Below are 12,834 nucleotides of genomic sequence, written 5' to 3' on the forward strand. Positions count from 1 at the left end.
AAACATGTCGTCCTTTGAAGATGACGATGCCATTGCATTATACTGGTATTATCAAAACCACAAGAAACGAAAAACGAAAAGGAGATATTGGGTACATCCATACATACAGAATAATATTAACGCCGGCCCTGCAATTTAAAATACTTTATTTGTTGTGTAAAAAATGATCAAGTAGCAAGTGTGGTATAAAAATGAAAATTGTCAATATAATATATTATATAGATAGCATATTAAATGGTAATAGAAAAAAAGAAAAAAATAATGGAGCAATTTATGTCATAAAAATACAAGAAATAGCAGGAAAGAAAAACGAAAACGTTTATTGACTGCTGTAACTGAAAAAATGGAAGGTTATCGCTAGTAACTAATAGTATTGTTAACATACTAGTGTTAAAAAAAATTGTAAATATATGTTATTAAATATTATTTACTTTACTTACTTTTATCAATAACAATTAAATTTGGATTGAAATATTTTTTTTGTTATTTTTATTACATCAATTGTAGTCAAGTGCGTATACGAAAAATATATTTCGTGGAATTTTAGATTGTGCATTTTCATACTTATATAATCTTTATAACACTTTTACTCTATAAAAACATATTTAATAATTTTCCTGATTTCGGGTGAGGGTTTTTAAATCCTTAAACCCCCATTGTGTACACTACTGAATGTAGTATTAAGATACCTCATTCTCATGGTAGTTAATATAATTGTATTAAATCCTAATTTATTGGTCAAAAATCTATACTTCTGATAAAAATAATAATATTTTCATTCAGCAGTATGTTTCATAAATTTGGTAATATTCTGTTTTAGGTAGGTACCTAATAATACAATTAAGATAGAATACCCACTAAATAATAATATACCTAGAAATTATATTTTATGTAATACAGGGACCTTCATCATATATAAGTATCCTCAAAAATCTACTGTAGATTAGTAAGATTCAATTTTTTTAATAATGATAATAGTAAGGAGTTCCTTAGTACCAAGGCTTGGAACCTTTATAATTTTTTCGGTTTCGATTTTAATTAGGTTCTTCAAAAAAAAAAAAAAAAATTGGTACCGGTTTCGGTTCTAGTTCTTAAAAATTATATAACTAAGGTTCTGGTTCTGATACCGGTTAATTACGGTATTTAAAGGGTTATTTTTTTCAAAAATCATAAAAAAATATATTATAAATATCATATATACTATTTAAAATTATAAAATCAAATTATAGCAGTCTTATTAGGTTAAAGGGCTTACATAATAAGTTTAATATTTTATTTTAAAAACACCCAAAACAAATTTTAAAAAATACGATTGACTCATATTGTATGGAGTATTATTAATAACATATGACAAAATCGAATTATATTTTCTTACTATCACATATTATTATTTGTAATACTAATAATTAATAATTAAATAATAATAAAAAATTATTACTGGGTACTAAATTATAAGACATTATAGGAGCATTATCTTACTTGATGTTGAAGCCCCTTAATAAGAAACTTTAATATTTAATATATTAGAAGATTGGAATATAATTTATTTTAATTTAGACTAAACATAAAAAATAGTATTGTTGAAGGTATAAAACAATAGTGCGCAACCTGGAGGTCCCAAAATTTTAATAGGGGTCACCAAAAGTTAATCACCTAATTAAAAAGTGTTATACTAATATTTAAAATATTGTATATTATACATACCATGGAATACTGGTTGGGATTGCCACATCGAAATAAATACATTTTGGGGTCATGGATCAAAAAAGGTTGTGTACCACTAGTTTAAAAACTTTTAAGTCTTAACTCTAACAATTAAAGAAACTGTAGAATATTGTTCTATAAAGTCTTAAATCATAATATATTTTATAATAATTACAAATAAAATATAACATCAATTTTTTTCAATTTTTTCTCTTTTTTTTAGACAATTCAACATTTTGTTGTTCTTGTTCCGATTTGGATAATCTATATGTAACATCTGATGGATTTTAAATACTTGTTTTTCTACAAAAAAATTTATTTACGTAGTTAATATTATATTATATTAAATTACTAAGATATACAAAATAAACGAAAAAAAATGTATACATATTTATTTTCAAACAGCCTGTTAGTTCTAACCAGTAATTGATCTTCTAAATTTTTAGATAATAGACTCGTTCGATAAGATGACAATATGAATTTGAGCTCAGAAAACAATCTCTCCATACTTACTTGGGTAGAAGGAACAGAATAAATTATTTTTGCTAATTTGGCAAGCTCTAGATATGTGGTTTCCATTTGTTTCCAAAACTTCAAAATGTCCAGTTTTCACGGACTTCCGAATAACAACCAGTGGCGTATCCAGGGTTTATTTAACGGGCGTGTTTTAAAATTTAATAGACTTATGGTAAGTAGAGCCTCTGCCCCTACCCCGTATTACATAAATAATTACCATGTAATTATATAAATGAAAATTATTACATTAAGACAGCATGTGAAAAATCTATAAGTTGTATACAACGTTTATTCAAATAATCAAAATAAGTTTACAATTTAGTGAAATACCATAAAATAAGGTCGATGGGGGTGTTCTAACACCCATATCAACCCCCTAAATACGCCCCTGATAACAAACATCGAATAATTCTATAACATTATACGAATGTTTATAGATATTAGTCCATGATAATAATTTATACATTATATGGGTGTGTATTTTGATCATTATAATTATTTTATTACTTATCTTACTACAACATTACTAGACGTCGTCGGCCAAAACTATTAATAATCATAATGACAGGTTTTTCCAACCTACGGCGATGTGCAAATAACAATTAACTATTATTATTTATTAGCTAAATATAAAATATAAACAAAACTGAAACCGAAAAATTATCTTCAGAAAAATATCAGTTCCGGTTTACGTTTCAGTTCCTATAAAAATCAAAAAACGGTTCCGGTAAGGTTCCGGTTCCAATATTTTCAAAAGGTTTGGGTTAAAATACCGGTATTTTTAATTTCAGTTCCAAGCCCTGCATAGTACTATAAAATAATATTGGAGACCAATAAAAATATATTGTCACATATATATCATAAACACATTAATTATTAGGTATGTAAACTTTCTGTGTCTAGTATCTTCAATACAAAGTTAATTGCTAATTTTGCCTTTTTTGTTCTTCAGTCATATTTCTATATTAAATTTACGGGTAAAGATTATATGAATTATGGTTATATTATATGAAATGAAAAAAAATTAATCCTCTCGTTCAATAACATTTTTATTTACTGTATATTTAATATTTAATTTGTTATACTAGATATTAATTATTTATATTTATATACATAAACATATAATCTAATAGTTTGCATGTACAACTTCTTTGAAAATATGCACTTTATTCTATTGTATTAAATATTATCATAATCCAAAACAAATTATAGTTCATACTGAAATACTATTATAGTATGCAGTAAAATACAATAATATCTGTTTTTAGAGAAATAAGCAAGATAAAAAAATATAATCATGAATATGGAACTATTAAATTATATAAAAAAATGTAATAACAAGTGTTAATAAACATAATATAAATAGTAAATTGCCCGTTCATGCATATATATAAGTTTAGATAATTATTTTTCTTATACTGTTATTTTTTGTATCAGAATCTTAACTATTTGCTTTTTGGCATTCACTTATGTTATCATTGTACACTTATTTCTATTACATAAATTGTTAAGTTTTTAAGCCATTCATTATCATTTTTTAAAAAATCTGGTGCATAACTAATTTGAGTTCTGAAAGCATTAAAATCTTGTACAATCTAATATAAAAATTTCAGATTCATGTGATATAAATTATTAGAGATTTCAATATTTTTACTACTATAACAATAATAATTACTAATTTATAATTTACATAGTTTAAAACATTTTTTCTCAGTTTCATATTTTTCTTTTTTTTGGCTGTATCTAAATGTTTTAAAACATTATGTTTTTTAAAATGTGGAAATTAAGACTTGTTGGATTTTAAATCTTCAGTCTGCTATACAAAATATAGTGCAACAATAATTTTAAATTATATTATCAATATAATTTATACCATTTTATCTCTTTGACCTTTGCATTTAAAAGTTTTTTTTGTATAGGTACTAATATATAATATAAATATTTGTTTTAATATTATACAACCATTTTGTTTTAGTTCTAAACAAATGTTAATATATGTCTTAACTGATTAATATCATCTACTAAATTATGTTTTATATATATAATTTACTTTAAAAAAAAAAAACTAAAAACCATGTTAAAAATGTTTTAAATTAAATTTAAAAATAAAATCTAAAAATTATGTTTAGAAAATCTAATTGTACATTAACAAAACAGAAAAATTAACTTTGTATAACTAAAAAGAGACAAATGATTAGTTTGAAAGGTTATTATTATTATTATCTACTACTATAGTTTAATTATTTTGAATTTTTTAAAAAAATGATACTCAACTATTAAATATTCTGATTACATTAGGGTGATTTAGACTATTTTTAATTTATAAAATATAACAATGGGCGCTCAACTTATTGCTTAACAAATAATTTTTAAATTTTATGCCAATTTAAAAATTATTTTAATTGTAGTAGTGGTTAACCTCCTAGCGGTCGCGCTAGCGGTGTTTACACCGCACCATTGTGAAAAACCGTTTTATTTAATTATACTTATCGATAAGATTAGTATGACCCCCTGCTATTCCTACACCTTGTATTTATAAACATAATGCAATAGTCTTGCATTTTGTCTTTACACGTAAAGTCACTAGTAAATAGTCACAAAGTGTTAGTGAACGTTATTGTATGTCAATGTGGCGTAAACACCGCGGCGCGACTAAAATTGTTTTTCATCGATAATCGATAAAAAAATTTTAATATGCACAATATTATGTTAAAATAAAGTTATTTGATAAATTGAATTATTTATAAATGTCATTGTAAATTATTCCTTACGTGTATTATGCAAAATATAAGATAACAGTTCTAAAAATCTACACTAAAAATAAAGAAATAAAATAGCGGTGTTAATTCCACGGCGCGACTGCCAACGAGATTCTCATAGGCGCGACCTCTAGGAGGTTAATGACTAACATTTATAAATAATTAATGTAATTTATGTATTCATTCAAACTATCAAAGTGAATATCAGTTTTAAGTTTAAATTTAATATGAATTTAAGTTATAAATGTAAGCAACTGAACTGAAAAATACTGTTGTATCTATACATTTAAGAATTATGTATTTCATTTAATTCAGTTACACGTAAAAAAAAAAATAAAATCCAAATAAATAGATTAAGAAAATTATACAATTTATTGGTTTTAATCTTATGTACAACAAGGAATACATTTTATTTATTTGATTGCAATAAAGATTGAAAAATTTAAACAGTGTACAATAGGATAATTGTTCTAAATATGTATACACTATAGTACTATAATATAAAATTAATTTAATATATAAAAAATATAATTAAATTAAATAAGTGAAAATAAATTGCATATATTATTATGATTAAATTAGTAGATAAATATAATGCATAACATGTAAATCAATTAATAATATAAGAAGGCAGCTTGTAATTTGAGAATAAGTGATTAGACTTGTTTATAAACATATATATATATATATATATAAATACAATTAAATCTATAAATAACAACTTAATTTGCTAGTAAACCAAAAAGTTTAGTTTGAACATAAATTAAACAGATCAATTTGGTATTAATATTTTACATTTTAATGAATTCAGAAAAATAACAGATAGTTTTTAAATATGTTCAAACACTTAATAATACAATTTTGAATGTAAATTTATAAAATTAAAAATGGTGTAAAGAAAAAATGGTTTGTATTAAAAATAAAATTGATTGTGAGACATTTAACAAACATTAATTAATCTTATATTTATAAGTAATACAGCAATATTTAATTATGTGTGTAATATGTTAAACCTAAATGTAATAATTTGATTAAATTTAAGTTATAAATAATTGTACATTAACATCTAATTATAAATCATAAATATAATATTACAATAAAATTATAGGTACACATTATTGCACAGAATCAAAATTGCTTTTACAAATTAGTCATTTTTTTACTTTTTTATCAAATTTTAGTCATTGTGATTTTGCAGAAATTGATTTCCGACGTCTGGCTCTAGCTCCTGCTTCATGACGAATATTTGTATATTCAAACCATAAAACATTAGGAATTAATGTAGTGTCTCTCAATAAAAACAACTCTGAAATTTTCCTAAGAAAAAAAAAGTATATATTTTAGAATATAAACTTAAATACTTTGTACAAAATACAAACATTATAATATAAAATTAACTTAAAAACTCAATTCTGATATTTAAGCTGAAATTTTTAATTTAATAAACAAATGCATCATTATATTATAGTCAGATTAATAATGAGTACAAAACTGTTATATTTATTTTTCAAGTTTGTATAAATAAAAGAGGAAATTATTATCCAAAGGAAAATATCATGGTTATCAATCATAATAACAATCAAATAGGTATGTAATTGATTTACCCATGAACAATATTTTATTTTAAGAATATAATTTTCATATCCTTTAATAGCCAATAAAAAAAATTAGGGTTCCATAAAAGAATTTTGTCTTTTAATTTGTTGATAATTTTATCATTTTATTTAAAATATCCAAGTTAAAATAGCTTTTTTGCATAAATTTAGAGAAATGTAAAGTTATTTTAAATGCATAACCTTCATACACCATGCATAGCAGCATACAATCATTATTCATCGCATATACTTTTAGAAATCTGACTTAATTTGATACATAAATATTAGTAAAGATATTAAGTTAATAAAAAATCTATTTTTTTTTTTATATTTTAATTTATAATTGATTGAATTTTATTGACGCATCTTTTTTAGGAATATTTGTTATGGATATAAATTTTAACCACTCAATATTTCATTGAATAATTTATTCAAATTAACAGGTAATAACCTAAATGTAATTAATAAATACAGTCTACTGTACTATATGTTCCATTGTATCAATATTTATTAACATACCTACTTCATATATAACTCAATAAACTATAATATGATTATATATTATAGTTTAATATGATAAACATTTAAACATACACATTTACCATTCATTATACACTAAATATTAAACTATTTTATATATTTCATGAATTTAAATTGATTTATTTCTATTGAGTTTTTTTTCTTTTTGGTTTACATACAAAAAATTTTAACTTACTTTGCACACTAAAAATAAATTTGAATTATCCATGAGTATTGTAAACTTTTTCTATCATAATTTAATAAAATTATATATGTAACTAGTTTACTATCTGATTAGTAATTTGATGAAATTAAGTCATTACTTGAATGACAACCAACAAGGAAGTGGGATATAAAAAAAAATAAGAGTCATGGTATGTAATATTTAATTACTACCTAATCACATAATTTATATGAAATTCAAACATGATTATATGGTTTATAGGTAAGCTTGAGATGGTAAATTTATTATATTAATTGTTCACATATTATAACAAGATACATTTATAATTAAATAGGATGTTAATAATTAAACTAGTATTATAATAGTTTTTATTAACACTGATAAAAAAAATTATTCTTATTAAATAATTATGTATGATTATGATATGCATATGAGCATGTCATTTAATAATTATATATTAAAATAGTATATATATTTTTTAATTTAGTATAATATAATGTTTCTTTTTTACTATTCATATTTTAATAGTAGCATTAAATACATCAACAAAATTATAATATATGTAAAATAAACCGTTTTTTACAAAGAACATGATAATTTTAAGTAGTATACAATTTATGTAAATACCATTGCTTCCAACTTAACAAATTTCGACATCAAAATGTGTTTAGGTGAATAAAAATGATTATTTTATTATTCAATATTTCCAAGTGAAACAATTAAATATTGTCGAAGTACTTCAGTAGGCATTAAGCCAAAGCTATAATTGGACTAATTTAATTAATGTAGGGGACAGTGATAGAATCCATACTTCAGAATAGAACAAATACACCAAAGATGTCTACAATTTTTCAAAGACAATTATTTGTTATTTTTTTTTATGAAATATTTTGTAAATAAATAAAAGTAAATAATTAGTTAAATTATAAAATATGATGAAATAATAAAACATACCATGTTATAATTGTTGGGAAATGGGGAGTCAATATTACATTGATTATAGCAAACCAAATTGTTCCAATAATGATACCAAACAATGCCCCATAAATTACTTGTCTCCATGTATGGTATTGGAGAAATATTCTGAAAAATACAATATCATTAATATAGTACAATATATGCAAATAACAATAATAACAATAACACATCTACATCATGTAAAAACAATAGCCAAATGTAGGCATAAATTAGTTATGAAATGAAAAATTTTAAAATATTTCAATTATTATTCCTAATCTGGAAATGACAAATATTTTACATACAAATTAGTGCAGTTAAGAAATAATAATGTAATTGAAATAATTAAGTATAATACTAATATAATTTCTGACTGAATATGAAGAATAATTTTAACAAAATTTAATAATATATGATACAATATTCAAGTTTATGATTAAAGTAATCAAACAAAGTATTAGTGACAAAAATATAAATTTTCATCAGAAAATCATCAAGTATAAATATATATTTACAAATTTTTAATTTTCATTTATATATAATAAAATAAAATAAAATAAGTTGTTTTAATACATTTAATACAATAATGAGATAATTATTTAATATACTCTTTTGATGTCTAAGGTAGATGTCCTTTTCATAACTATATTTTTAACTACATAAAGCAGGTGAACATTCAAAATGGTATTAAACAATATAAAATAAACTAACTTAGTGTAGATTTAATATATAAGTTGCAGTTTATTAAATGTGTAACATAAAATACTTTGAGTTTAATTTATTTATATCATAGACATTTTAAAATTCTGTATTTTTTAAGCTTTTGGAATAATTATACAAATAAATTATTATATTTAATTTAATTAAATATTTAATAAATGCTTAAAACTAATAAAATCTAATTTTACAGTATGAATAAATAAATGAGAGATGATTTATTTTTTTACATTACTAATAATTGGAATAAGTTGAACTGATCTTAAAATAAATTATACAAAATAATATACCATTTAGTAAGAATGAGACTAAATATAATAGTGTTCATAATTTAATCTTCATTAAACCAGTAAGTAATGAGTTATCATTCTTATCGAATAATTATATATTGAAATAGAGATAAAGCAATTACTGATTATATATGTATAATAGTTGCTATTTTAAATCATAGAATAGTTTAAAAAAAAATAATATGTACAGAACTTAAATTTACTAAAGTGTTATAAAGTTTTGAATAAATATCTTGAATTATTATATTTCTAATACTAAAGAAAATTTAAATTTATATGAATATTTTTCTGCAATATATAATACTACCTGCTATAAGAAACTATACAAGCAATAGCAATGCATGATACGGCTCCTGAAACTTTCCAGAAGAACTCTTTAAAAGCCTTGTTATTAGCATACTGTAATCTGGAAAATAAAAGAGGTGTAGAATTCATATAATAAATCTGTTACTATATTTATACCTGATAAATGTAAAGTAAAACATATACGATGCAAAAAACCACATAAACTGTGAATGAGATGAAGGCATTCCATACTCAGAATATAATAAATTTGTATTCCTAACTAAAGGTCTTGGTTCACGCAATATATGTTTAAGAACAGTGTTACACACTTCATTTAAGAGAACACCAACAAAAAAGGTTATCTGGAAAATAGTTTTAGATATATTGTAATATTTTGGTTAATAAATTAAATAATTAAAAATGTTTACTTACTGTATGCAGATCTCGACGAAACAATATTAATGTAACAAAGCCAGATAAAATCACAAACGGTGTCAAACTAAACAGCGCCAATAATTTTCCAAATACATTTCCTATAAAATAAGTTAATAGACATTAACATTTTATTTAAATGGAAAAGTCAAAAATAGTTATATGTAATCAATACATAATCAAACAAGGAAGAATGTCATTAAAATAATTACTATTTTCTATGCAGGTTTTACACATTTCAGAGAATAGAAAAAATATAAATTTTTTAAATACTGTATAATGAATGAATTATGAACACAATAACTTATGATCGTTAGTGGACCGAGGAATTATTAAATAATTTAAGATAATATACCTAATATAAATGTATGTTATTGGAATCAAGCAAAAGCAAAGTGTTAATAAACAAGAAGATAGAATTCATGATGTTATTTGTTTTATTTAACAAAGGTTTATTAATAAATCAAATATTTATCTTTATATATATATATATATATATTAAAAGTTAAAAGTGCATTAATATTATTTGTCACTAAGTAGTTATTTTTGTCGGTAAAGATTTTTATTTTTCCTCAAATAGTTACCCTTAGGATATTCAACAAATGTTAAAGATAATGGCACCCAATCGATGGATTGATCGTATACGCTCTTATTCACCGAGTCCATGATTGGATACTAGAAATAAAACGGAAGCAAACGGCGAGTGGCGTCACCTACATGACACTTGGAAATCGATTTATGATACTCGGATAAAAAACGTTCACTAACATCAGCAATGGATAGCAACTCAAACGGTCGATCGGCGACGAGTATAATATTATGCAGGCAAACGTTGTTGGAACTGAACAAAATTGATTTGCGAATAAAAACGGAAAAACGGATATCACGGCGAACACACGCACAAATCACGGTGTGTAGCGGTCCCTTATTACGGACACAGTATTTGACGTCGCGTCGGTCAACTAACACCAAACTAATAAGATATTATAATTAATGTTGTCGTCGCCGTCGCCGTATTTGAACACAGGGAAAGTGATACGAAAACACGATTCGTAAGGATGATAACACCGTCGTTGTGTATGTTGATAGCGCGTAAATGTCCAGTGATAAGAGTTTTGAATAAATACAATAATTTGAATTACACGATCTCGATTTTATGCGCGAATTTGTGATGTCTGAATATATATATATATATATATATATTAAAACGAATAATTGTTTTACTTGAATGAAAAAAAAATGAATGCCTACCTTCAGTACCTACAAACTTGATTTTAGTAAGATTATTTAATTAAATTCCGACTTATATATGTACTTAAAATAATAGCAGAAAAATAGCAGATTCCCTAGGCATTTTCTTTTTTTAATTTGATAAAATAGTGTTCTTTGAATGAGAACATAAAAAATGTAAATATAAATGTCTATGTTTTTTGTAAATTATTACAATGCATAGGAACATTTTTATCGCTGCTAAAGAAGTAATTAATGCATTTATTAAAAAAGAAAATTTAATTAAACATTACAATTTTTTGTACCATTTTGAATAAAATATATTTAATATATATGTTTTATTATTTTAATGTGTAGGTACCTATAGATTTAGAAATTATTCTTCCATAATAATTTGTATGCAGCTAATCTATTTCCATATAAAAGTTATGTATTCACCACTGTGATATAAAATTGTTTAATTAATAACTTAATAATAATTTATCCAATATAATAGTTCGAAAATATTTTCAAAATTATCTAAATGGGGCTAAAAGTAAAAACATTTGCAACTGAATATAAATAAAACATACTATATGCTTGTAAGTAATGTAAACTTGATCTATTATTACAGTGGTTTCCAACCTTTTTCATAATATGTATCTAATTTTAAAAAATCTAATCCCCCCTTAAATTAGAGTTTAGGTGATTTTTAGTCATAAGAATCAATCCTTGTACCTATCAATATTAGGTTAGATGTGAAAAGGTCAATCCGCTATTATTATAAAATATAATTGTTATTGATGCGGAATAATCTGAAAATATATAGTGATTTCAATTTTACATATTGTAAATGTTAAATAACATAATTATTTTCATAATTTTATCATTATTATATTCCCCCTCCCCCGGTTGGGAACCACTGTATTATTATGTTTACTATTTGCAGTGGTCATAACTCGGAAGGCTGCAACAAATCTGTTTTTACGGAGTCTCGTTTCAAAATCACAAACGGTTATAATAATTTTCTGTCAATTTATACTAAACAATACACATACACTAGCACAAGTTATTTAAAATGTAATTTCATTTATAAAATGTATTAAGTATTACCTTTACAAACTATACACAAACACACATGACAATATGATCTATAGGTTATATTTGGACATTTCTGTTGGATAGTTATATTATATTATTATAGTATTTACACTTTTGTTCAAAAAATTAGTATATAGTATGTTAATTAATTGAAAAGTCAATAGTTATTACTCCTAATATAATGCAGATATTGAAGTTCCGTTTTTTTTAATATAATATGTAATTTATAGCCCATCTTTTACCATGGTTAAAAAAAATTCAAAATTCAAAACCACTAAAAATTTTTTTTGATTTTCAAAAAAATTGTTTGAAAAATTTCGAAAATAACCTATTTGTAGAATTACTAATAAGTTACACAGAGAATAAAAAAAATTGAAATCGGTTGAATTTTGAATGAATGAGAGCTCAAAAACAATCAGCAAAAAACAAAAATATTACAAAAAATATTAATGAGTTATGTGTACTTAATTACCTAATATCATATTATTAGTTATCTATTTAAAAGTTTAAAAACCATACAATTTTATAATTTGCTGTGTTTTTTTAAATCATAAAATGCTCTCATT

General features: G+C 23.1%; 1 protein-coding gene across 1 annotated transcript; it reads right to left on the minus strand.

Annotated features, from left to right (window-relative positions):
- Positions 1-6,054: 6,054 nt before the first annotated feature.
- LOC112679461 (dolichyldiphosphatase 1-like) lies at positions 6,055-10,998 on the minus strand. Its single transcript, XM_025549264.1, has 6 exons — positions 10,543-10,998; positions 9,959-10,059; positions 9,704-9,888; positions 9,549-9,647; positions 8,232-8,360; positions 6,055-6,296 (listed from the first exon to the last, which is right to left on the minus strand). Exons 1-6 carry the CDS (start codon positions 10,622-10,624, stop codon positions 6,161-6,163), a joined length of 732 nt encoding a protein of 243 aa, XP_025405049.1. The 5' UTR covers positions 10,625-10,998; the 3' UTR covers positions 6,055-6,160.
- Positions 10,999-12,834: the final 1,836 nt, after the last annotated feature.

Source organism: Sipha flava, unplaced genomic scaffold, assembly GCF_003268045.1.
Source record: "Sipha flava isolate LNK unplaced genomic scaffold, YSA_version1 162_pilon_pilon, whole genome shotgun sequence".
Classification (NCBI taxonomy): domain Eukaryota; kingdom Metazoa; phylum Arthropoda; class Insecta; order Hemiptera; family Aphididae; genus Sipha; species Sipha flava.

Bases quoted from the DNA above. Each gene is read 5' to 3' on its own strand.
- LOC112679461 (XM_025549264.1), bottom strand. From the start codon at position 10,624: ATGGACTCGGTGAATAAGAGCGTATACGATCAATCCATCGATTGGGTG. The intron at 8,361-9,548 runs GTAGTATTATAT...TGTATTTTTCAG, and splicing joins TGTATAGTTTCTTATAGCAG to AATATTTCTCCAATACCATA. The intron at 6,297-8,231 runs GTATGTTTTATT...TTTTTTTCTTAG, and splicing joins TTCCCAACAATTATAACATG to GAAAATTTCAGAGTTGTTTT.